Source organism: Acomys russatus, chromosome 27, assembly GCF_903995435.1.
Source record: "Acomys russatus chromosome 27, mAcoRus1.1, whole genome shotgun sequence".
Taxonomy (NCBI): domain Eukaryota; kingdom Metazoa; phylum Chordata; class Mammalia; order Rodentia; family Muridae; genus Acomys; species Acomys russatus.
The window spans coordinates 56,008,340-56,035,075 of record NC_067163.1 but is presented as its reverse complement, the minus strand read 5'-3'; the positions used below and the strand labels follow the sequence as shown (position 1 = coordinate 56,035,075).

Here is a 26,736-nt window from a genome sequence, read left to right as displayed (position 1 = left end):
CTGGGATAAGAGACTCTGTCTTAAACAAAACAAAAAGGGGAAAGCACACAATAGAGCACCATTTGGCCTCTCAATCAGTATGAGTTTATGACATAACTACAACAGACATGCTTGCAGCCTTTCCCCTCCATGAAGTACACAAACGCAAAAGCACTAGCGTGTACAGTCACCGCACAGGAAGTGCCTGGAGCCATCAGACTGATGGAGGCAGGCATCCTGTCAGGCCTCCAATCCCAGCACTCAGCAGACTGAGGCAGGACAATCAAAAGTTTGAGGGCCATGTTTTTGAGACAGCTTATTCTGTAGTGAGTCTTGAAACTCACTATGTACACCAACTTGGCCTTGAACTCACAGAGCTATGCCTGCCTCTTCTCCTAAGGGCTGGGTTTAAAGGTGTGAGTCACCATGCCTACCTTTACTGTTGTTGTTGTTGTTTGAGACAGGGTTTCCCTGTGTAGGGTTGGCTGTCCTGGAACTCACTCTGTAGACCAGAACTCGAAGTCACAGAGATCCACCTGTTTCTGCATCTAGAGTGCTGAGATTAAAAGCATTGAGTCTCGGCTGGGCGCATTGGCGCACACCTTTAATTCCAGCACTTGGGAGGCAGAGGTAAACAGACGGCTGTGGGTTCGAGGCCAGCCTGGTCTACAAAGCAAGTCCAGGACAGTCAAGGCTACACAGAGAAACACTGTCTCGAGAGAAGGGGTAAAAAAAAAAGCGTACGTCTCCACACCTGGCTGGCTTTACTTAATTCTGAGACAAGGTCTTTTTATAAGGAAGGCGAGTTTCACCTTGAACTTGCAACTTCCTGCCTCAGCTTCCTGAATGGATGACAAGACTATGCTACCTGGCTTGGCCTTTTCTTTGCATGTATATGTGTATGTACTGTAGGTGTACAGTGTGTGTAGGTGCACCTTCATATGTGTGCAGACCCATTGTTGGTAGCAATGCTTCCCTTGATCATTATCCACTACACACACACACACACACACACACACACACACACACACACACACACACACACACAGTGTACTGATGTTTTGCTCCTGTGGCTGTCTGTGCACATGAGATCAGCCTGCTTGCAAGGTAAGAAGGCAGCTTCATATCCCTTGGAACGGGAATTACAGATGAGCCACACTTGGGTACAGGGAATTGAACCCGGGTCCTCTGTCAGAGACGCTGAGCCATCCCTCCAGCCCCTCCCTCCTTACATATTGAGTTAGGGCCTCTCACTGGAATCCTTGATCTGGCTAGTCAGCCAGTGTGACCCTGAATCCTCTCACTAGGGAGGCTTCTCATGTGCAGGCTTCCTCACACACAGTTGGCTCTTCCTGCTGGCATGGCAGCTGATTAAACCACCGAGCCACCTCCTCAGCCACAGCGTTTTTCTCTTGCTTTTGTTTTTGTTTGGAGACAGGGTCTCATGGTGCCTAGGCTGGCCTGGAACTTAAGCTGTAACTTCTGATCTCCTCTCTTATCTCTCAGGTGCTGGGATTCCTCCCTTCTTTTTTTTTTTTTTTTTTTTTTTTTTCCTCCCTTCTTATTATTGTTAAACCTTTTATTTACTTTATATTACTTTGTTTGTGAGATGGGGCATGTGCCATGACACTTGGATGGAGGTCAGAGGATAACTTGCTAAAGTCAGTTCTCTTCTACTATGTGGGTCCTAGGCTGAGGGTGGTAAGTGCCTTTACCCACTGAGCTAGCCAGCCAGCCCACCCACCCACTTCTTAAACGTATTTGCAGAAGCAAAAGAATTCCATGGAGATAACCCTGGATGATTGAGTTAGAATAAAACTCTATTCTTGAATTTTGAAAGATGGCAGAAGCACGTGCTCCCAAAGAGCCACGCACGAGGGGCCTGAGCAGCTAGCCTCAGGACCGCCTACCGGTCTTCCCCTTGATCTCGCAGAGCACGCTGAAGAGAGCAGACTTCATCCGGTGGCAGTTCAGGGCGTGCTTTCTGAAAGAAGCAACAGAGGGATGGTGAGAGAAAGGAGCAGGGGCCCTCATTCCCAACAGACCAGCGCCAGCCAGCCAACCTGACACAGGTGCCACACACTGTCAAGACAGGGAAAGCACGCATCACTTTGATTTCTACAAAATTAAAACAAGAATGTGCAGTCTGTGATGGTGAACTTTGATTATCACTTGACTGGAATGCCAGGAGCTGTGCACGGGCGCACGAGCCTTTAATCCCAGCACTCCATAGTGCACCGTGCCTAGTGTATATAGAGTTCCAAGCTAGCCAGAGCTACACAGTAAGGCCCACTGTCAGCAACAACAGAAATGTTAGGAGTGATTTTCTGTGGGTCTGGGGCCATCATGGTCGCATAAGGAGTCCAGGCTAGCCAGAGCTGTGTAGTGAGACCTTATCTCAACAAATAGAACCAGAAAGAAAAGCCGTGGTCCACAGCAGTCAGCCCAGCACTGCAGAGTGAGGAGGAGAACCAAGAAGAGTTCAAGGCCAGTCTCAGCCATACTGTGAGGTTTGAGTTTAGGGCTAGCCTGGGATACAGGAGATCCTCCCTGAAATAAACAAACCAAAGGCTCCACAGTAAACAGGAAGCAGGGGGATAGAGAGATGGCTCAGTGGTTAAGAGCACTGCATGCTCTTCCAGAAGTCCTGAGCTCAATTCCCAGCAACCACATGGGGCTCACAACCATCTGTAATGAGATCTGATGCCCTCTTCTGGCCTGAAGGTGTACATGCAGGCAGAACACTGTATACACAATAAATAAATAAATCTTAAAAAAAAAGAAAAGAAAAGAAAAAAAGAAAGAAAGAAAAGAAAGAATGAAAACAGAGAACAGAGATGTCTCAGCAGGTTAAGGGCCTTGCTGTGTAAGCCTGACAAATTCCCTAGAAGTCGGCCCTCTACACATGTGCTGTGGCATGCCTGTGTTCACACACACACACACACACACACACACACACACACACACACACACACACACACGTGCGCGCATTCGAAAATTAAACTAACAACGAAAAGAGTTGGTATGAAGGCTCAGTGGGTGAAAGCGCCTGTGTACGTCCTGAGTTCAGTCCCTAGAGCCCACAGAACGGTAGAACTGACTATGACAAGTTGCCTTCTACCCTCCACAGGCGCTATCCACAGCCATCAGCACAAAATAAATGTCCTTTAAGAGAGCCTGGCACTCAGAACTCACTCTGTGAGTTTGAGGCCAGCCTGATCTAAACAGTGAATTCCAGGACAGCCAAGGCTACACAGAGAAACCTTGCCTTGAAAATCCAAAAACAAAAAACAAAAAAACAAAACCAAAAAACCCAAAACCTAAACAAAAAAATAAAAATGCATCCTTTTTTTGGTTGTTTTGTTTCAGTTTTTGAGACAGGGTTTCTCTGTGTTACAGTCCTGGCTGTCCTGGACTCAGTTTTGTAGACCAGTTTGGTCTTGAACTCACGGCAATCCGCCTGCCTCTACCTCCCAAGTGCTGGGATTAAAGGTGTGGGCCACCACACATGGCCTGCACTGCCGCCGCCGCCACTACCACCACCACCTCTGCCTGGCTAAAAATGCATCTTAAAATCCACAAAAAAGGGAAACAAAAACAAAAACAAGAGCAAAACAGGAACTACCCAGGGGATTAGAGAAATAGGCTAGCTGTGCCCTCCATGGCATTAGGTGGCAGGAGAAGGAGCTGTGATGTGTTAGAGGAAGGAATCCTGGGCAGGGGAGGGCCATGGTGCTAACTGCCAAGCTGGCACCTTCCTTTATTTATATTTTTATTTTTTTAAAGATTTATTATTTATTATAATACAGTGTAATAAGTACAGTGTTCTGCCTGCATGTAACACCTAGCCCAGAAGAGGGCACCAGATTTTACTTCACGTGGTTGCTGAGAATTGAACTCCCGACCTCTGAAGAGCAGGTAGTGCTCTTAACCTCTGAGCCATCTCTCCAGCCCCCTAACACCTTCCTTTGGGTGTTACTCTGCCTCCTGCTCCCAGGACTGTTCTTCCCTTCACGTCCCCTGTCATAGCAGCAGACACTGCTGAGCCAAGTGTCCCTTCCCTTCAGACATTTCCTCAGAGGAGCTGGCCCTGCCAGACCCCAGGGCTTGGCCTGCATGCTTCACACCAACCAGGAAGGGCAGGGGTGTGGCTCGGTGGGAGAGGGCCTGCTCAGTATGCTCCAGACAAGCTAACCTAACCAATTCCAACCTCGGATGGAAACAACTGAAAGAATAATTTGGCTTACTAACAGGTTGCACAGGCTTCCCCCATCATTATTTTTTTTTCTGTTTCTTTTTTATATGTGTGGTGCTTTGCCTGTGCACCGTGTGCGTGCCTGGTGCCCACGGAGACCAGAAGGTGTTGGATGCCCTGGAACTGGGTTACAGATGGTTGTGAGCCACCATGCGGGTACCGAGAATAGAACCTGAGTCCTCTTTCCAGGCCTGCATCAGTATCTTTTAAATAACACTATAGAGCCGGGCGTGGTGGCGCACGCCTTTAATCCCAGCACTCGGGAGGCAGAGGCAGGCGGATCGCTGTGAGTTCGAGGCCAGCCTGGTCTACAAAGTGAGTCCAGGATGGCCAAGGCTACACAGAGAAACCCTGTCTCGAAAAAACAAAAAAACAAAAAAATAAATAAATAAATAACACTACAGCATATATAGCGTATAGTGTATAACATAGATAGGAAATAGTATAATAGCTATTTTACAGGGCTGCTGAGGTGGCTTGGTAGGCAAAGGTTCTGGCCGTCAAGCCTAATAATCACGGTCCAGTCCCAGAACCCACAAGGTGGAGTGAGAGAACTGATTCCTGAACGTTGTCCTCTGACACACACACACACACACACACACACACACACACACACACACACATGAATTAAAAATTAACAAAAAGCTGCTTACAAAACAAAACACGCCAGGTATGGCGGCGCACGCCTTTAATCCCAGCACTCAGGAGGCAGAGGCAGGCAGGTGGCTGTGAGTTCAAGGCCAGCCTGGTCTACAGAGTGAGTCCAGGACAGCCAAGGCTGTTACACAGAGAAACCCTGCCTCGAAAAACAAAAACAAAACAGGACACAAAACACCTGCATAGCTTCAGGCGTTCTGAGTCATAGTGTCGTCGGTGTCACACAGCTCCTAAGAAGCTCAGCACCTGTGCTTTTGCCTCTGTTGTGGACTGAGCAGTCAGTCCCGGAGCCAGTTCTTGTTGGCCACCCGCGGCCCGCCCCCTTTCCGCAGAGGCACTGCACACAGACAGCTGCTCTTGGAGAGCACTGGCCTCCTCTCTGAGGAGCCGGCTCCGTGGTTACGAGCACGTACTGTTCTTGCAAAACACCTGGGTTTGATTCTCAGCGCGCACGCGGAGGCGCGCCACCTCAGGCATCACACATTCACATGGCACAAGACACTGCTCACACGCAACGTAATAAAACAGATCAACGTCAAGGTCAGAAGAGCTGTAAGCAATGCTCTGCCCCCTCTGCCTAGTGGGCCCCCTGGGCCATCGGCATGGACATAAGCCACCCTTCCTCCATGCCCTGCACACCTTCCCAGTGTCACATGGGCGCTGCAGCAGGTTCTCATGTTGGCAGAGTGAGTTTAAGGACAGCCAGCGCTACATAGAGAAACCCTGTGTCAAGGGGGGGAAAAAAAAGGCCAGGCGGTGGTGGTGCACGCCTTTAATCCCAGCACTCAGGAGGCAGAGGCAGGCGGATCGCTGTGAGTTCGAGGCCAGCCTGGTCTACAAAGTGAGTCCAGGACGGCAAAGGTTATTATGCAGAGAAACCCTGTCTCTAAATGTCCCCGCACCACCCCCCCCCACACACACACAAAGGTAACAGCTCTGGCGACTAGACTTCAGGAAGGTAAGAGTACGGAGAACTCTGCCGTTGAGGCCTCCAGGCCTGAATAGCAATGAGCTGCATACAGCTGGCCTAGGCTCTCAGCACAGACACAACAGACCTGTAGTTTGGGGCGTGTAAAAGAAGGTAACTAGCATTTCTAGTCTGAGCACTGCATGGTGCTGGCCCTTGAGCAGTGACTGGGCACAGATGCAGGTTTCATCAGATCCCAGGTGCAGCCCTTGAGCTGGAAGGCAGGGCCAGCGACTCCAGGCTGCAGCCGCACTAGCACAGGGCTAGGTGACAAGTGGCCTGCCGATGACACTTGAGTCTTGGAGACTGGAGGCAATCTCTACAGGAGGACATGGGGACTCGGGCTAAGCTCAGAGACTTTCAGAGGTCTCACAGAAGGCCCTGGAAACCAAGTACCAAAGAAGAGGAGCCAAGGACAAGCATGCCAGGGAAAGGGGCCTCCCAGAGATGCCAAGTGAAGGTTGAGCACAGGGCTGGGGAGAGGGTGGAGGTGTGGGGGCACGCTGAAACAGCAGCTATGCGCTCAGCCATCTTGTTATGAAGCAACAGGAAGTAAAGCAGCAGGTGCCAACACCAAGTGTGTGGGAGGCTGGGTTTCTACTCTGTTTTAAGAGGCTTGGCCAAGCTGGGGCCTGCTAGCTCCCAGACTGAGCAAACACCTGCCTCCCACAAGCAAGGCTAATCCAAAATCCTCCTCCAGCAACCCTCATCTCACACAGCACCGAGGCTCCCCTGTCCTCAGCCTCCATGGCCAGATCCTAAACAACTAGAGACTCCCCTTTACCCGGAGTAGAGCGGGCATCTGCTCCACCCAGCTCCAGGCTGCTCACACTGGTCTGCCCAGCCCAGCCAGTTCATTCTGGAAAAAATCCTAGCAAAGCTCTTGGCCTCTGCCTAGACAGGCAGACAGACAGACAGACAGACAGACACACACACACACTGCACCTCACGGCATGGCATGCCCTTCCTCTTGGAAGTAGTAAGCAAACTTTTCCTTCAAAAGCACTTGTCTCTTGCCGGGCATGTGGCACACGCCTTTAATCTCAGGGGCAGGTGGATCGCTGTAAGTTTGAGGCTAGCCTGGTCTACAGGGTTTCTCTGTGTAGCCTTGGCTGTCCTGGACTCACTTTGTAGACCAGGCCGGCATCAAACTCATAAAGATCCATCTGCTTCCCAAGTGCTGGGATTAAAGGCGTGCGCTAGCACACCTAGCCTCCCTAGAACTGTTATTACAGATAGCTGTGATCTGTCATGTGGATGTTGGAAATTTAACCTGGGTTCTCAGAAAGAGCAGGGCTCTTAACCACTGAGCCATCTTTCCAGCCCCAGGATGAGTCTTTTTTTTAATTTATTTTTATTTTATTTTTTATCTATTTATTTTTTTTAAGTAAATTTTTTTCACTAATTTTATATGTATGAATGTTTTACCTGCACATATGTTTGTGCACCATGTGCATGCCTGGTGCCCACAGAAGCCAGAAGAGAGCTTCAGATCCCCTGGAATTGGAACTATCTACGGTTCTGTGCTCCTATTTGGGTGCTGGGAATTGAACCTGGGCCTTCTGCAAGAGCAACAAGTGCTCTCAACAGATGAGCCCCCTCTCTAACCCTAACCCTTTTAAAACAGGACCTCATGCAGCCCAGCCTGGCCTTGAACGCACTCACTAGCTGAGGGCGACCATGAACTTGTGGTCCTCCGGCCACAGGATGAAGGACTCGGCCCAGGCAAGTGCTCTACCAACACTTGGCCTCCAGCCTTTTTCAAGAGACTGCAGGCAGGAACTTTACCTCTGAGTCATGCCCCTAGCCCTCCACTGAGGACTCTGGGCAAGGGCTCCACTTGTGAGCCACGCCCTCAGTCAGCCCTTCCTGGGGAATTCTAACCCTGTGCTTATCACTGGGCCGTGACTCAGCAGCTACCCACCGGTCACCAGCCATAGTCCAGTGAGACTGACCCGTGACTGCAGAGTGCGACCAGACAGCTTCATCTCTTGCCTTGACTTGGCAAACCCCACGGTGAACCAGGCCTGAAGCACACTCTCTCCTTGACCGCAAGCAGAATCTGTGACTGGAAATGTGGCTGTCACATTATCTCATACCTCCCTTAGCTGATGAAAAGCCAGGTGCCTTGCTTCTGAGAGCCACAGCAGAGAGCACTGGGTGGCAGCTAGGAGCTAAGGGTGGAGGGCCAGAGGCCTGCAGGGCACGGAACTGTCAGTAACTGCGAGGGTCTGAGAGCGAGGGAGGAACACCTTAGGCCACTCTCTCTGTACAGCCGGGAGAGCCTGTGCCCAGATTCCTGACACAACAAAACTCAGATCTCAAATGCATGGCTTATTTTATTTTATTTTTTTACATTATTCACACCAAATTTTATTTTTTTATCACCACATATGTTTAGTATATTGATAGTAATAGTCTAGGAATACATATGTGTACTTATTATTTGGGAGTTTCACATCATGTACCCTAATCACACTCAGTTCCCACTCCTCCCAGGTCTTTGCCCTCCCTTGTGATCCCCCCTACTCTCCCCCCGAAAAAAAAAAAAAGGAAAAGAAAACATCAACAAAACCAAAACCAAAATAAAAAATAAACATAAGTCTAATCTGTGTTTCCCATCTACTCTCTGGAACATGGTCCAACTTCTGGTGGTTATTCCAAAAACAAACAAACAAAAAACTCCCAAAAAAACGAAACACCTGATTTTCCTAGCACCACTACCCCTCTACATGCCAGATTCTTTTTTTTATTAATTTATTCATATTACATCTCAATTGTTAGCATGGCTTATTTTTTAAATTACTTATTATTTTATTCTGGGAGGTCTAGAAGGATGGCTGAGAGGTAAGAGTACTCATTACTCTTGCAGAGGACACCGGTTTGATTCCCAGCACCTACACTGGTAGCTCACAACGTTCTGTAACTCCAGTTCCAGGAGATCCGTGGGCTCCAGGCACATGTGGGGTACATACATGCATGTGTGTATGCATGCAGGCAAAACACCTATAGTCACTAAAACAAAAATTTTAAGAGATTTCAGGACGATCTTTTTTGAGATAAGCTATATTTCTTCATCTTCAGCCCTCCTGAAACTAATGACAATCCTCCTGCCTCAGCCTCCCAAGTGCTGGGATAATAGGTGTGTGCTACCACCTCTGGCTATTAATTCATTATCATCTTTTTGTAGTCCTGGGATGGAACCTAGGACCTTATGCGTGTTAGGCAAGCACCTCCCCTTGGCCTGCATCCACCACCATGCATGTACATTTCAGCTGTGTCTTGCTCCACAGCAACAGGGGGCTGATGTTCTTCAGGCAACTGTAGACTGTGGGGGGGAAATGAGGCCCATGCTGAGCCATCTTGCCAGCCGTGTACTTGTGTGCGCAAGCGCATGTGCATTTTTATGTAGATGTCAGTGACAACTTTGTGGAGTTGGTTTTCTCCTTCTGCCTTTATATGGCTTCTGAGACCCAAACTTGTCACCAGGCATGGACCCCTGAGTGTTGTGCACGCTTACCTGCTGAACACCCCCTCTCCTCTCTCCCCCACCCCCTTAAATGTCCAGCCTGGAATTCTAAGTTCTGCCTCCAAGTGCTAGAACAAAAGGATGTGCCACACCCATCTTCTCATGTCATTTCTATTTAATCCTACTGTCTTCTAGAAAGAATTAATTTGTAAATTAATTTGTTTTGCAGCATTGCTACTCTTGGGGAAGGCTTTTCAAGGACTGCCCATCACAGTAAGGCAAGACTTCTGCACATGTCACTAAAATCAGACCTCCCCAACAAAAGCAAGCTGCCACGTGATTACTTAGAATTGTTTGGAAATTATAGTAAAAATCATGACACCCTTTGGTAGAATAGAGCTTATGTCTGGTACAGTTCTGTCCCTTGGTCCTAAGCATGTGGTAGTTCCTTCATGATGTTTGCCCCACAGATACTGAGTAAGTTAGTTAGGGATGATGGGGACAGAGCAATGAGCTTCATTTCTCACCATGTTTTATGTGAGTCTAAGTAGTTTGGAAACAGAATTTTAGTATTTGTTTTGTTTTGTTTTTCAAGACAGGGTTTCTCTGTGTAGCCTTGGCTGTCCCAGAATGCACTCTGTAGACCAGGCTGGCCTTGAACTCACAGAGATCCTCCTGCCTCTGCCTCCTGAGTGCTGGATTAAAGGTTTATGCCACCTTGCCAGGTACATTTTAGTACTTTTAATTTTTTTTTAATTTTTTTATGTATGTGCATGTGAGTATAGGTGCGTGGGAGGCCAGAAGAGGACGTCAGATCCTCAGAGATGGAGTAACAGCTGGTTGTGAGCTGTCCAATGTGAGTGCCAGGAATTGAACCTAGGTACTGAACCTGGGAAAAGCAGCAAGCACCGTTAACTGTCATCAATGGACAGCAGTTAAGTGTTAGTTTGGGGTTTTTTGTTGTTGTTGTTGTTGTTTGTTTTGTTTTGTTTTGTTTTTGTTTTGTTTTTTCCAGACAGGGTTTCTCTGTGTAGCCTTGGCTGTCCTGGATTCACTTTGTTTTGTTTTGTTTTTAATATGGAACTCGTCACGAATTTGCGTGTCATCCTTGCGCAGGGGCCATGCTAATCTTCTCTGTATCGTTCCAATTTTAGTATATGTGCTGCCGAAGCGAGCACCTGGACTCACTTTGTAACCAGGCTGGCCTCAAACTCACAGAGATCCTCCTGCCTCTGTAAAATAATTTTTTAAAAGTTTTTTTCAAGACATGGTTTTGCTATGTAGTCCTGGCTGTCTTGGACTTGCTTTAGAGACCAGGCTGGCCTCGAACTTATAGAGATCCACCAGCCTCTGCCTCCCGAGTGCTGGGATTACCACAACTCCTGACTTTAAAGGATTTTAAATGGCAGCCCAGCTTTAGTTTTAAAAGGATTTTCATACTACTGTACAAATGGGGGTTGGTGTGGTACTTTTGTCTCACATTGAGAAGTGAGGCAGGAGGATCCAGGTCCTAAAAACGTATCTAAAGACATTTCTCAGTGCAGGGATGAACCCAGATCTGCCATGGGCATCTACATATGGCATATATTTGCATAAACAGATACACATACACATAAATAAAAAATAAAAAATAATTAAAACGCTACACAGGCCAGGGCTGAAGGCATCCAGTTGAACCAAAACGGCAACTTCAGTACGAGACCCTGTCTACAAAGAATAAAGTAGAGTGACAATGCAAGACACCTGGTGTCTTCCTTGGGCCTATGCGCGTGCATGGACACAGGGACAGACATACACACACACATTGGGGGACACACACACACAATTTAGCAACTGCAGTTGGACAGGTGTCCCACAGCACACTGAGTGCAGCATGAGCCGGGCATGGGGAGATGGACAGGTGCTCTGAAGCCTTTGACGTCCTGGCTCTCATCATATCTGAGCACTGCCGAGAAGGAGCTGAGGCAAGGCTTCCAGGAAGAATACTGATACAGGCCAAGGAGACAGATAGCTCGGTGGATGCAATGTTTGCCTTGCAAACATAAGGACACGAGTTTAGTCTCCGGAACTCACATGAAAAGAAAAAGGAAGAAAAGCAAATTAGGGATAAAGCAAATCTGCACATCTGGACCAGGTGTGGTGGTGCATGCCTTTAATCCCAGCACTGGGGAGGCAGAGGCAGGTGGATTGATGTGAGTTCAGGGCCGGGCTGTTCTACAAAGCAGGACTACAAGAGAAATCCTGTCTCGAAAAACCAAACAAAACCTGCAATTCTGCTCCTCAAGTTTAGATTAATGAGATCTCTCATACTAATGTTATCTGACTCTGGAAAGTTCCAAATGGTACCCTGAGCCTCACAATCTTTGAAGGACTGAGTGCATACATTATGCACATATACATACGGTGACTTGTGTCCTTATACATACTGTTCCACAGGCACCGAGACAAAGGCACTGTGCAGGTGACAACACGAGCCTTGCTGCTTTGTTTAAAGGACACTTTATGCCATCTGACTTTAGCTGGGCATGGTGGTGCACACCTTTAATCCCAGCACTCGGGAGGCAGAGGCAGGTGGATTGCTGTGAGTTCGAGGTCTACAAAGTGAGTCCAGGACAGCCAAGGCTACACAGGGAAACCGTTTTCGAAAAACCAAACCAAACCAAACCAAACCAAACCAAACCAAAAACCACACTATCTGACTTTACTAATTAAAATTTAACCTAGGGTCCAGCCAGATGCCTCCTGTGGGAGCTTGCTGCCAAGCCAGACCCCGGAGATAACTGAGGGAACGAGATAACTCATTAAGTCATTGTCTCCTTACCTCTACTCACTCACACACAAACGAAAAGCAAGTAATAAAAATTTTACAAAATTAAGCCAGTGAGGTGGCATAAGCCTAAAATCACAGCACTCAGGGAGGCAGAGACAAGTGGGTTTTTGTGGGTTCCAGGCCAGCCTGGTCTACAAAGAGAGTCTAGGACAGCCAAGGCTACACAGAGAATCTTGTCTCAAAAAGCAGAAAATCAAACAAAAAAGAAAAACAAAACAAATACAAAGAAGTGAGTTATCCTAAGATTTACATTTAAAAAAAAAACTAATGTCAGGGGCCTTTCTAGATGACTTGGTGGCTTTAAGAACACTGGCTGTTCTTGTTGAGGACCATGTCATGCGGCGACCAAACGGCAGAAGCTACAGCTCCAAAGGACTCAACACCTCCTTCAGGCTTCTGAGGGCAGCCCCCGCGCCCCAATCTCCCTAACACACACACACACACACACACACACACACACACACACACACACACACACACGGCAGATACACTGTAGAGGAATGCTAATTCAGAACATGTCTGCTCTGGCAATCCAAAGACCCTCTAGGTGTGTGTGATCCAGGTGGCATACAGACACTCCTTTAATCCAGGAGACAGAGGCAAGCAGATCTGAGCCTGGGACGGAGCAAGTATCAGGAAAAGTAAAGCTTAGGTCCAGGTGTGGGGCTCATGCCTTTAATCCCAAAGGAAGGCAAAGTTAGTTGTAGAAGGAAGCACCCATGCTTGAAAGGGATGTCTAATGAGCAGCAGAAAATGTGACGAGCCAGAGATTTGACAACATATGTCCAGCTCTCACGAGAAGAGAGAGGAAAGCTACTTAAAAGGCAGTTTTTCAGAGAGAGGAGGCAGCTTTACTAGGACAGTCATAGAGAGATGGGCCGCAGAGAGAGAACTCAGGAGAAGATGGAGCCAGAGAATGAGAAGGAGCCAGAAGATTAGAGTAGATTGCTGAGTTAGTTTGAGGCCAAGCAGAGCAATTCCAGCCCGAGAGAGAAGCCAGACTGAGTAAGTCAGCTGGGAGAAGAGTCTGAGCCAGAACAACTGGGTTGAACCAGCCCAGAGCTCAGAAAGAACAAGGAAGGGCGAGCTTATTAAACAGTAAGCCTCTAGGCCTAGGTTAGATTGTATGGAAGCTAGAAACTTCCAGGACTAGGCCTAGTTAGCAGTAGGGGGCAGTAAGCCTTTCAGATAACAATTGAAACAGGCAAATAAAAGATATTTTTACAATATACACAGACACAAATACATAAATAAAAAATAAAAATATCCTTTAAAAATCATTAATATAGCCTATCATATTTACAGGCTTTATAAAAACCTAGAAGGATCATGTTAGCAAATGTGGACCCAGTCTGTTCACAAAATGATGGGCAAAGCTCTCAGAGAAGGCTCAGAAAGCATCCTCACCTTGATAAAGTATACTGGGAAACCTAGTCAGGAATGGTGCTGCAGCCTGTAACCTCAAGAGGCAGCGGCAGAAGGAGAGTGCCTTGAGTGACAGGCAGCCTGGGCCAGAGCAAGGCCCTGATTCAAGCACCTCCTGCCACAGAATGGATGATGGCGCTAGGATGGCAGCACGGACATGTGCTCCCACAACTGGGGGACACTGAGGCGGGAAAGATCTCAAGTTTGAAGTTAACCTGAACCATATGATAACACCATGCCCTAAAAACTACAACAGTAATATCTGAGAAGCACATGTTGGCACAGCAGTCAGGACAGCTCACTGCTGTACCCGCCTGCGACTGATCAGAAAGGGAACACTGTAGTTCAGATCTGCCAGTCACCACAGCTCAGCCACCGTCCACCGAGAAGGTGGAGGAGGGAACAGTCTATTGGGGTGCGGTGCAGACTGCATGTTGTGGGTATTTTTGTTTCCTTGTGGTGTTAGGAATTAAACAGAGGTCCGGGCCATGCCAGCTAGGCGCCCTGTCGCTAAGCTATACCCCAGCTCCTCCAAGTTCTGATAGAAAAGCATGATGCTCAGTGGTAGCATGTGTGGAGTCGAGGTCTAATTGAGGGATAATGAGGTCATCAGTGGGACAGCCCCTACCCCACTTAGGAAAGAGAGCCCAGGGCGAGGGAGGTGCTTCAGCTGGTTAGATGCTGGCAGCCAAGCCTGGTGATCTGAGCTCCTTCGTGGGACATAACTGATGCGATGAGAGAACCAATCTGTAAGTTGCCCTCTGATCTCTGTACATGTGCTGAGGCACACACACATACACACATACACACACACACACAAAAAAAACCTTAATAAATATATAAAAAAATCAGCTGGTGGAAGAGTAAAGTAATACAGCCATTATAGAAACCCATAGAGGTCCCTCAAAAATTTTAAAAATAGAATTACTCACGTTGGAGAGATGGCTCAGAGGTTAGGAGCACTGGCTGCTCTTCCAGAGGTCCTGAGTTCAATTCCCAGCAACCAACCACATGGTGGCTCACAACCATCTGTAATAGGATCTGATGCCCTCTTCTGGTGTGCATGAAGACAGTGTACTCATGTACATAAGATAAACAAATCTTTAAAAAAAAAATAGAATCACTATATTAGCCAGCTATACTGCTCCTGGGCATCAGCCTAAAATCGTCCCTATCCTACCACAGAGACACTTGCACATCTGCGTTCACTATTTCCTTATTCATGATGCCAAGAGAGTGGAAACAGTCTAAGTGTTCATCAACAGATAACTGGATAATATAAATGTGGTATAGGCCTGGAGAGATGGCTCAGAGGTTAAGGGCATTGGCTGTTCTTTCCAGTGTACCCAAGTTCGATTCCCAACACCCACATAGTGGCTAATGACCAACTAATTCCAGTTCCAGGGCATCCAATGCCCTCTTCTGGCCTCCCTGGGCACCATACACATAAGTGGTGCACAGATATGCATGCAGGCCACACACTCACACACATACAACACAATATAAAACAAAAAATACATTTAAAAACTCATCATATACAAATATTCAATATTAAAGAGAAAGGAAATTGTAAATTTGGATGGCTCTGGAAAAAAGCCATATTAAGTGGAGTGACAACACTCAGAAAAACAAAAGTTGGGGCTTTTAGAGGGCTCAGTGGGTAAAAGCACTTGCTGCCAAGCCTGAAGACCCACGTTCAAGCCCCAGAGCCCACACGGTAGCAGGAGAGAGCAGAATCTAGAGCAAAGCACCTTCTGACTTCACATGCATGGCCAACCTCCTCAAAGTAGATGCTAATTAAAACAAACAAACAAAGAAACCCAAGTTGAGCATGGTGGCCCACGCCTGTAATCTCAGCACTCAGGGAGGCAGAGGCAGGCGCATCTTTGTGAGTTTGAGGCCAGCCTGGTCTACAGAGCTCGTTCCAGGACAGCAAGGCTGTGCAGAGACACCCTTCTCACAAAACCAAGGAGGAGGAGGAGGAGGGAGGAGGAGGAGGGGAAGGAGGAGGAGGCCGCCACAGAGGGCACTACTAGGTGACCAGGAAGGATGGGAGGGGCAGCAGGAGCATCTAGGAGATGGGAAAGTGGCAAAGAGTCTGGGTGAGGGAGTTCCAAGAGGGAAAGAAACCACAAAAACACACTTTGTTCAAGAATGTCATTAGCATCTAGCACATGAAATGCTTATTAAAAAAAAAAAAAAAAAAGTTAAAGGTTCCCTTGAGAAGAGGGAATGCAGGCAGGCAAGGCACCAGAGAGCATCTGGAAGCAGGAAGCAGCCCTCACCAGGCTGGGAATCTGCAGCTGCCTGGACAGTTGACTGTCAGCCTACGTGACCTAGGGAACGCTGTCAGACTTCTCCGATGGACTAAGAAAGTTGCCTTTGCCATATGTGTGAGGCCTCCAGACAACCCGTAGACCACTCTGCCACCTTCCCAGTTCCACTAGCTTGTCCCAACTCAGCAGAAGCAACTCCCAGATTTAGAGTGTACCCTGAATTCTCAGGCAGCTCCTTGCTGAGTCTGCCAGCTTTTGCTGAGTGAAGGCTTCCTGGCTCCTGGCAACTGACATCACCTTAACATCTCAAGGCTTTGTCCCAAGGCAATGCAGCCGGCACACAGTCCCAGGGGAGGGCCCAGAATTTTTGACAGCTGTTCAGAGTATGACTCAAACACTGATCCAGGACCTGGAGAAGAGAGAACTCTGGAGTCCTCAGTCCTAAGCTGATGACCTTTAGAAATTGCTCACCAAGGAGTAGGGGACAGCCAGTACAGTAACCTATGGCACACCCACGAAACCACAAGAGAGAAAAACCTCCCATGGGCACGGTCAGTGGAGTGTTGTGAAATCAGCTAGATTCGATGCAATCCCTATCAAAATCCTAGCACCCGTCTTCACAGAGACAGAAAAGGCAACCTGAACTGTGTAGACCCGTCTTCCCCAAGGGGGGGGGGGGGGCAGGAAGATCAGGAGTTCACGGTCATCCTTAATTACATAGAGGATGTGAGGCCAGCCAGGGCTACAGGAGACAGCATCTCAGAAACTAGCCCCTGGGCTAGTGAGATGGCTCCTTTTGTCACTAAGCCTGAGGACCTGAGTTGATTGCCTGTACTACTCCAGAGAGAGAGAGAGAGAGAGAGAGAGAGAGAACTGCCACCTGCAAGGTGTCTTTTGTCCTCCTTGCGCAAGAGCATGCTCACAAACATATACAAAATACATGAATAAATGTAAGAGCAGACCAAACAAGCACTGTCCCACCTCACCCCAAAAGGAAAGGATCTGCTTTGAAAGAGAGGTCCTGTGGCCCCTACACATACGGGCAGTGTGATCTTCATGTGGGTCCCCTAGGGAGTAGCAGGTGCTGCCTGTGACATGGACTCTGTTGCCTGCTTTCTATCACTTCCCCTTCCTGGCCTCAGAGGATGAGGATGAACTCAGTCCTGATTCTCCTTGATGTGCTGGGGTGGGTTGATGGGGGGGGGGCAGCTCCCCTTTTCTGAGGATAAGGGGAAGAGGGATGGGGAAGAGGGTGGGAGAGTGGGACTGGGAAAAGAGGAGAGAGGAGGATATGATGAGGATATTTAATTTAAATATTTAAATTAAAATAAATAAAATAGAGAGGTCCATCTCGCTTTCTCTCATCTAGAAAAAGCAGCCTGTCACGTGCACCTCATTCAGATGTGTCTTGGTCACAGAAGCCTTACTGTCCTGTGTCACAAATGTCCCCGGAGCTTATTTGGAGGGTCCAGCAGGGAATGCAGCTGCTGAAGGCTGGAAACAGGAGCACAATCCTCCTCCTTGGGAGAGGCCTTCCTCTGCCACCAAGCACAAAGCTTTGGGAGGGGCCAACATGCAGCAGAGATGGGAGGGGACATCGGTTGAGGCAGAAAGTTCAGCCCTGGCTATGGATGGGTCACAGTCAGCTAATGCTCATACCTTTATCTTCCTTCTATCTGTCCTTTCACAAAATATAGCTATAAGGCATTCTAGTACACAAATCGGTACTCACACACATAGAGTAGTGTGAATTTAAATTCATTACACATTTACTTCATTTTAAAAACCTTTTTAAAATGCTTATAAAGCCAGGCGTGGTGGCGCATACCTTTAATCCTAGCACTCGGGAGGCAGAGGCAGGTGGATCACTGTGAGTTCGAGGCCAGTCTGGTCTACAAAATGAGGCCAGGACAGTCAAGGCTACACAGAGAAACCCTGTCTCAAAAAACCATAAAAAAAAAAAAAAGAATGCTTATAGATTTACATGTGTGGGCGTTTTGCCTGCATGTATGTATGTGTACTGTGTGCATGTCTGGTGCACATGGAAGCCAGAAGGTGCCGGATTCCCTGGGACTGGAGTTTTGGATGGCTGTGAGCCAAGGTGTGGGTGCTGGGAACTGAACCCAGGTCCTCCATAAAAGCAACAAATGCTGTTAATCTCTAAGCCACCTCTGTAGACTCTACTTGATTTTTTTTAGCTTGACTTTCTAGTAAATAATTAGCTTCTTTGATATTTTAGCTGCTGTATTGTTACATTTTGAACAATTTTTATCAGTGTACTGTGTGTGCATGTGTGGAAGTCATTGGTTAACTGGGGCCGTGGATTCCCTCCTTCTACCAACTGGGCTCCAGGAATTCAACTCAGGTAATCCGTCTTGGAAGCAAATGCCTTTACCTGCTGAGCCATTTGCTTTTCTTTAAACACACCTGACAGCATAACGGGGGATGGAAAGTTCTCAATGGACAACTGAGCTAACCTGCCCTCAGTTACCGAGACAGAGGCACACTGACAGACCAACTGGGGCAGAAAGACTTGTAAAAGCCTGGTCCAGCCGGCTCATCAGGAGAGATGCAGTTGGCTCGACTTCCTGGGTTGACAAGCTACCTGTGCCTGTGCCTCAGCATCCAAGGTAGATAGATGCTTAACTCCCTTATGCAAGGCACTGTATTGTCCACATACGACCTTCACACATCTCTTGTACTCCAGACTAACTTTATTTTTGTGTGTGGGTAGGGGCTCATGCATCCATGTGCATGCAGAGGCCAGAGACAGCATAAGATCCTTTGGAGAGCCTGGAGAGATGGCTCAGAGGTTAAGAGCACTGCCTGCTCCTCCAGAGGTCCTGAGTTCAATTCCCAGGAACCACATGGTGGCTCACAAACATCTGGTCTGCAGGGATACAGCAGGCAGAGCACTGTATATATAATAATAAATAAATCTTTTTGTTTTTTTGAGACAGGGTCTCTCTGTGTGGCCTTGGCTGTCCTGGACTTGCTTTGTAGACCAGGCTGGCCTCGAACTCACAGCAATCCGCCTGCCTCTGCCTCCCGAGTGCTGGGATTAAAGGTGTGCGCCACCATGCCCGGCTAATAAATCTTTTAAAACAAAAAAAGATCCTTTGGAGATGGAGGCACTTATGAATGGCCTAACATGGAGGATGGGAACCAAACTGGGGTCCTTGACAATAGCAGCAAGAGCTCTTAACCATGGACCATCTCTCCAGCCCACCTCTGTGCTTTAATACTTTAATGTGTGTGAGTGTTTTGCCTGCGTGTCTGTTTGTAGGATATTGGATTCCCTGACACTGATGCTACAGATGATTGTGAGCCACCATGTGGTTGTTATAAATCAAGCCTTGGTCCTCTGCAGCAGCAGCAACAGGTCTTAACCACTGAACCAACCCTCCATCCCCACTCCCATATACTTTAAATCATATCTCATCTGGGTGGTGGTGGCCCACGCCTTTAATCCCAGCACTTGGGAGGCAGAAAGAGGCAGATCTCTGTGAGTTTGAGGCTAGCCTGGTTTACAGAGTGAGATCCAGGGCAGCCTAAGCCACAAAGAAACCCTGTCTTGAAACAAACAAACAAAGATCACATCTCAAATTATTTATAGTATTCAATGTGCAAATGATACTTTCATAGTTGTATCCAGTGCTGTTTAGAGGATTGTTGGGAAAGAAAGTACATGCTCTGTTAAGATGTATAACATTTCTTAAAGATTTCTTTATTATTTATACAATATTCTGCCTGCATGTGTGCCTGCACACCAGAAGAGGGCACCAGATCCCACCACAGATGGCTGTGAGCCACCATGTGGTTGCTGGGAATTGAACTCAGGACCTTTGGGAGAGCGGCCAGTGCTCCTAACCTCTCTAGCCCCTAACATTTCTTTTTTTAGGGGAGGGGGTTAAGATCATGCAGCTGGGCTTTCCTGGAATCAGTAGTAGTAGGCTCCCTATGTAGCTAAGGATGACCCTGAACCCCTGATCCTCAGCTTCAGAGTGCTGAGATAACACAGCACCCTGTCTCTGTCTTCTCTCTCCATGTGTGTGCGCATGTGTTTCTTGGGACAAGATATTAGCTCAAACTTGTTCTGTATCCCAGGCTGATCTCACACTCACAGTGATACCCTTCAATATATTTCCTTTCTGCTTCATTTATTGGGTATGTGTGCATACGTGTGTGTGCACGTGCACAACGGTACATATGTGGAGGTCAGAGGACAACTTTCGGGTATGAGTTCTCTTCTTCACTGCGTTGGTCCCAAGGGCTGAACTCATGTGATCAGGCTCAGCAGCAGACATCTTGGCCTTCTGTGCCATGTGCCAGCCTCTCAGTAGACGTTCAGTGTGAGGCAGGCTGAGTCTGAGGAAGCAGAACTCCCAACAGCAGAGGGCTGGCTATCCTGTGAGGGAAAGACCCAACCGCACTGTGCTGTCTCTGGAGTGGAAACCCCTAAGGACTGCAGCTCCCTGAGGACTTGGGTGATCTTCAGAACCCTGGGCTTCCATCAGGAGAGCTCCAAAGGCAGGAAGGAGAACCGGATGCCTTCAAGGTCTCAAAAGTCACACAGGAAGTGTCAGGGACTAATTTTCATAATTATTTTAACAGATGAGGAGTAATACTCCTCTCCCCAATATAATAATAATAATAATAATAATAATAACAACGATGACGACGACGACGACGACAACGATGACACAGCCTGGGCTCAGTATATAATCCCAGGCTAGCCCTGAACTACATTTTTTCCTACCCAACTCACTGATTAAAATCTGAACAATATGATGCCAGGTGTGGTGGCACACACTCCAGGAACCAGAAGCACGTGAACCTCTGAGTTTGATGCCAGCCTGGTCTACAGAGTCAGCCAGGGCTACACAGAGAAACCTTGTCTCAAAAACCAAAACTAAACAACAACAACAACAACAAAACCCCAAACAACAACTAAAAAACCCAACCAACCGAAAAACAAAACAAAACAAAAAACCAACCAGGCAAATAAAAACCTGGCAGTATGCTACGACAAAGAGTTGATATGTTTTAAGATTTTATATAAAGAGGTGAAAGACCGAATGTGATGGTGCATACCTTTAATGCCAGCCTCAGCAAGCAAAGATTGGAAAATCTCTGTGAGTTTGAGGCCAGCTTGGCCTAATTCTAGACCAGTCAATATCATTAAGTAGATCCTATCTCAAAAAACAACAAAAATCAAGGGGGCTGGAGAGATGGCTCAGAGAGACTAAGAGCACTGGCTGCTCTTGCAGAGGACCCAGGCTCAGTTCCTAACACTCCTAGTTCTGCAGGAATCAGGCATGTCGTTGGTATGCATACCCACATGCAGACAAAACACACAGGATACAAATAAATACATCTTCAAAAAACATCAGCCCAAAAGAGGTCGGGCAGCAGTGGTGAGAGATGCTTGGTGGGTACAGACCCTTGCCACCCAGCCTGAGGACCTGAGTTTGATCCCTTGAGTCCACGTGGTGGAAGGAAACCACTGACTCCTCCTGTAAACCACACTCTGACCTCCACATGCGTGCTGTACACATGCTACACGCATGCACGCAACATGAAGTAAAAAAACAAATGTAATAAAAAGTAACTTATTAGCCTTAAAACAAACAAGCATTCTTTGAAAAGTAGAGACAAGTAATTGTATTCCGCTGTGAACACTGGTGACCTGGGGCAGACCAGAACCTCAGCAGATCCCAGCCTTGGGGCTGTGCTGGGCCACAGATGCCTGAAGGCCATAGGTGAGCAGAGCTCAGCTCCTCAGCAGCTCCCCTTCCAGAAGGGGACACGTCACAGCGTCCTTTAGTGGTGACAGTTCTTGGGTCTCATCTTTTCTCTCCCCAGAGCTTAAATCTTCTAGAACAGTGGTTCTCAACCTTCCTAATGCTTCAGCCCTTTAATATAGTGCCTCATGTTATGGGGACCCCCCCAACCATAAAATTATTTTGTTGCTACTTCCAGCCCCTACTCAGACACTAACCAAAAGGCTTTGCAGGAAAGACTCTGCTCCAGTTTCCTCCACACACTCTCAAAACTCAGGAGCACACTGGGGCTGCCACTGACTCTCCAGCACCTGATTGGTGCTCAGAGAGCAGGACAGAGGAAGAGGAGAGGCGGTGAGGGGAGACATGTTGGACATATATCACAGACGTGCAGGACACATGGGGTGGGGTGGGGGTGGAAATATGGCTGTCGAGATGGCTGGGGATGGGGGAAGAGCACTTGCCCCTGCAAGCCGGATGACATGAGTTCACCCCTCAGAACCCACCGCAGAACAGGCTCTTTAGCGCTGTCCTCTGATTAGCACACACACATCACACACATATGCTAATAAAAGACACATTTAAAGGTGGAATGGAAAGAGCTGGGGGCAGGGAAGCACTCGGAACTTTCCAGAGAGAGGCTATAAAACCAGAGCCAGCACTCCTCACAGGGCGCGGGGAAAGTCTGCAATCGCCTAGCAGGAACACAGAGCTCTGTGCTCAGCAAAAGTGGGGGCAGCTGGTTGCCTAGTTTGTAGCCAGGGTCTCAGGTATTTCAGATTGGCCTCAATATGTAGCCAAGGTGTGCATCGACACATGCAACGCTGGCCATCAAACCCAGGGCTCCTTGCATGTGTACTGGACGGCCCAGCTCTATCAGCTGAGCTGCACTCCCAGTCCCAAGGGTGTTTTTATAGTTACTTTAGTATGCTGATTTCACTGCAGGGCTACACAGAACACCCTGTCATTGCCCTCACCCTAAAATAGACCCTTTCAAGAAAGCCTCATCCCCCAAAAGGAATTCAGCCCTTTCCTATTTTCTGATCACCCCAGCAGGGTGTAAACACAATAATCTGCCTTGTAAAGCAGTTTCCCACAACCATGGCTGGTGGACACTGGGTACAGGGACATGAGACAAGTGGAAAACTGTTTTTTGTTTTTTGAGACAGAGTTTCTCGCTGTAGCTCTGACTGTCCTGGAACTTGCACCGTAGACCAAGCTGGCCTTTAACTCATAGAGATCTGCCTGCCTCTGCCTCCAAAGTGCTGGGACTAAAGGTGTGCGCCACCAACAACTGGTTGCAACTGGGATGAAGGTTGAAGAGATGGCTCAGTGGTTAAGAGCACTGGCTGCTCTTGCACAGGACCTGTGTTCCATTCCCTGCACCCACTTGGCAGCTCACAACTGTAACTGTAGTTCCAGGGGATCTAATGCCCTCTTCTGACCTCTATGGGCACCAGGCATGTACTTGGTACATACATATTCATGCAGGCAGAACACTCATACATGTGTTTATTTTTTATTTTTTATTTTTTTTCGAGACAGGCCTTGACTGTCCTGGACTCACTCTTTAAACCAGGCTGGCCTCGGACTCACAGCGATCCACCTGCCTCTGCCTCCCAAGTGCTGGAATTAAAGGCGTGCACCACCACTGCCTGGCTGTACGTGTGAATTTAAAAATAGATCTTTATAAAAGAGAAAAAGGAAAAGAAAACGAATGACATCATAAACCCCGAGTGAGACTTGAATACTCTGTGTACTTAGGCTTTGGGGTTTTTTCTCCCAGCTTGCCTCTTTAGGGCTTCTCCCTTCTTAGCTGGGATGTCTTTTCTCTGGCTCCTGGAAGCTCCGGATGCTCTGCTCCTGGGAAACATGAGGCCCTCTCCCAAATAAACAAACAGAGAAATAAATAAAACGGAAAGAATCCTTGTGGTGTGGTTAGTGGGTGGCACATACCTCTCATGCCAGCACTCTGGAGGTGAAGGCAGGATGAAGAGTTCAAGGTTATCTTTTGGGGGTTTCTCCGTGTAGGCCTGACTGTCCTGGAACTCACTTTGCAGAGCAGGCTGGCCTCAAACTCATACAGATCACCTCAAGGTTATCTTTTACCACATAGTGAGTTTGAGGCCAGCCCTGTAATAAAAACGTGGTTGGAGGGGGCGGGGCTGGAGAGAGAGCTTAGGGGTTAAGTGCGTGCGCCACTCTACCAGAGAACTTGAGTTCCCTACATAAAAGTCAGGAGCACACACAAATGCACATTAACACACACACACACACACACACACACACACACACACACACACACACAACTTTAAGAAGAAGGGTGCCCTCTATGTCCACCCAGCTCTCTGTATATGTTTCTGAAAGTTCTCAACGGGTGCTTCATTACATCGCCCTAGTTCAGCTCTGCAGTCGCTTCTCTTCATCTGTGTGCCTTGTAAACTTGCGGTCCACACCTCCCAGACACCCCCCCCCCGCCACGCCCGCCTATAACAGATAACCGGATGGATTATCCATCCAACGTCTGGTGTTTCCAGGGCTGGCCCCCCATAACTCCGACGCCCCCTTTTCCTCACGAAGCCACCCTCTAGTCCAGGACAAGCTCCTCCATCCTTCGTTTCCCTCTGTCCCGAGGCCGCTCCGCCGTTCCATCATTCCAAGTCCGGCCGCACCTGTCCCCATCCTCATCCCGATCCCGCCTCCGCCCGTTCCCTCGCTGCCCGGGAGCCGCACCTGGCCTGAGCCTCGTCCAGGCTCTGGTCGGTGATGGCCATGATCTGCTGAAGGACGTCGCTCGTGTCATGGCCCAGTGGAGCTGCGGGCGGCAGGCGGCGCGGGGCGGGCTGCGGCGGCACGGGACTCAAAGGGGAAGCCATGAGCGACGGGCCCGGCGGGCGCTGAGGGACAGGTCCTGCCCGGAGCTCTCGCGCGTGCGCAGCAGCCAACCGCCGCCGACCAGGCGCCACGCCTCCCTCACGCCCACCAACCAATCGCCGCTGGGCACCGCCCACGGAAACGCCCCTTCACCAATCGGCGCGGAGCACTGCCCTCTCCCTCGTGACGTTTCCCAAACAGCCTTCTCAACGGCTGCTGAGGACCCGGTGGAGGGTTGTCTAGGAAACGGGGATTCTCTTCGGCATCCGCCCCCCCAGGCACGCCCCCCGCGGAAGTCGTCACCAATCAGTGCCTTGCGCTGTTCCCCCTTTTCAGCGACTTGCCCGAAACTTGCCTTCTCAACTGCCGCGGAGAATCCGGTTGGCGGTTACCATGGTAACGACTACCGGCAATCTGCTTAAATCTAGTGTGCTTTATGGCCCCCCTCCCCCTCAGAGACCCTCACCCCTTGTACCATTGCTTCTGCCTCCTCTCTGGTCCCGGATCTGCTCGGGGTCCCACTTTTTCACAGGTCCCAGGTTCTCCACAAGCCCCCCACATCTATGAGTTTTCTTTCTCAGAGGCCTGCATCCTCACCGCCCTTCACCTTCCTAACTCCCTTCCTCAGAACTTTTCAAAAAATGTGAGACTGGGCATGGTGGCACATGCCTTTACTCCCAGCATTAGGCAGGCAGAGCTCTGTGAGTTCCAGGCTAGCCTGGTCTTCACAGTGAGTTTTGGGGCTATGAAGAGAGAGAGAGACAGAGAGAGAGAGAGGCCTTGTCTTAAAAACAAGTAACTTGAGACAGTCTCATGTAGCCAATGCTGTCCTCAAAATTGTTATGTAATTAAAGTTGACAGAGGAAGCTGGGCAGTAGAAACAGGCAGACCTTTGTGAGTTCGAGGCCAGCCTGGTCTACAGAGCGAGTTCCAGGAGAGACAGGGCTGAAACAGAGAAACCCTGTCTTGAAACACGAAGAAGAAAAAAAAAAAGGTATGAAACTTGACAGAATTTGCTATGAGTGACGAATGATTTCAAACTTTTTTTCTGCCTCCTAAGTGCTGAGGTGAGTGGTGTGTGCCACAGCATCCTGTGTGGTTGTGGTGATGGATCCAGGGCTTCATGTACCATGGTGTCAACTACAGCTGCACCCTAGTTTTCCCACGTCTTGAGACAGGGTCTTATAAAGCCCAAGCTGACATCAAATTTACTAGTAGCTGAGAATGCCCTTGAACTCCTGCCTCGCCTTCCTTCCACTGGCCCAGCTGGCTCCTCAGAACGCTGGGTCCTCCCTAGCTCTCCACAGCTCCTCAGAGTTCCCACTCTCTAGTCCTGCCTCTTCCTCAAGTCCTCCCACACCTGAGTCCCAAGCTCCTCACAGCTCTAGCCCTCCTCTCCAGTCTCCCCGTGACTCACACCCTTGTCAGAGCTCTTCCGACCTCTCTGTTGTGGGACTTGTTCTGGGGGAGCCACTCCAGAGAAGAAGTTAAGCTGACCAAAGAAACAATTTCACTCAAGTCCGATTGTGTGAGCCTGGGCATTTATTGAGGTTACTTACAGATGCATGGGCAGCCACAGCACTGCAACGTGTTGTCCCCTCCCCCACCACCATGGCTTTCTGCATCTTCAGCCAGGAGAGCTGCCCCATCCATGTGTTCTCTCCTCCTACAAGAGCATGTCAGTGTCCCAGTCTGCTGAGGCCATGTGTCAATGAGCTGCTGATCCAACATGGCAGTGACCAAACACAACCTGCCGAGAGAGCTGGACAACTGTCCTCCCTAAGTCCTGGCCCCTCAGGCACGGTCCCCTCTGGCTGGTCACTAGAACCCTGTTTTTCTCTGGAGCTTTCTGGTCCCCTTTCACCGGGCTGAGGGGCCGGATGAAATGTGAAGACGGCATGAAGCAAGCCAAGGCTGGGTTCTTTTTCCACTGGGGAAGTCAACTCTTTGTACTGTTTTATTGTTTTGTTTTGGTTTTTTGGTTTTTTGAAAACAGGGTTTCTCTGTGTATCCTTGGCTGTCCTGGACTCACTTTGTAGACCAGGCTGGCCCCAAACTCACAGCGATCAGCCTGCCTCTGCCTCCCAAGTGCTGGGATTAAAGGCATGTGCCACTACCACCCAGCTTATGTATTATTTTATTAAGAACCAGCTTAGAACTGACCTCAACCTGTTTGTTCTTTTCTTTTAAAAGTTTTGTTAGCCGGGTGCAGTGGTGTACA

General features: G+C 48.6%; 1 protein-coding gene and 1 non-coding gene across 2 annotated transcripts in view; both read right to left on the bottom strand.

Moving 5' to 3' along the window:
• Pbx4 (PBX homeobox 4) overlaps nucleotides 1-24,546 on the bottom strand; it is a 36,405-nt gene extending 11,859 nt beyond the window's left edge. The window contains exons 1-2 of the mRNA XM_051169923.1: nucleotides 24,375-24,546; nucleotides 1,890-1,963 (exon numbers count right to left, since the gene is read on the bottom strand). Of these exons, the coding sequence (XP_051025880.1) occupies nucleotides 1,890-1,963; nucleotides 24,375-24,517 (217 nt within the window). The 5' untranslated portion in view covers nucleotides 24,518-24,546. The remainder of the gene's footprint in view (nucleotides 1-1,889; nucleotides 1,964-24,374) is intronic.
• On the bottom strand, nucleotides 10,399-10,505 carry LOC127210379 (U6 spliceosomal RNA). Its single transcript, XR_007833289.1, has one exon. It is a non-coding gene; the product is annotated as a U6 spliceosomal RNA (small nuclear RNA).
• Nucleotides 24,547-26,736: the final 2,190 nt, after the last annotated feature.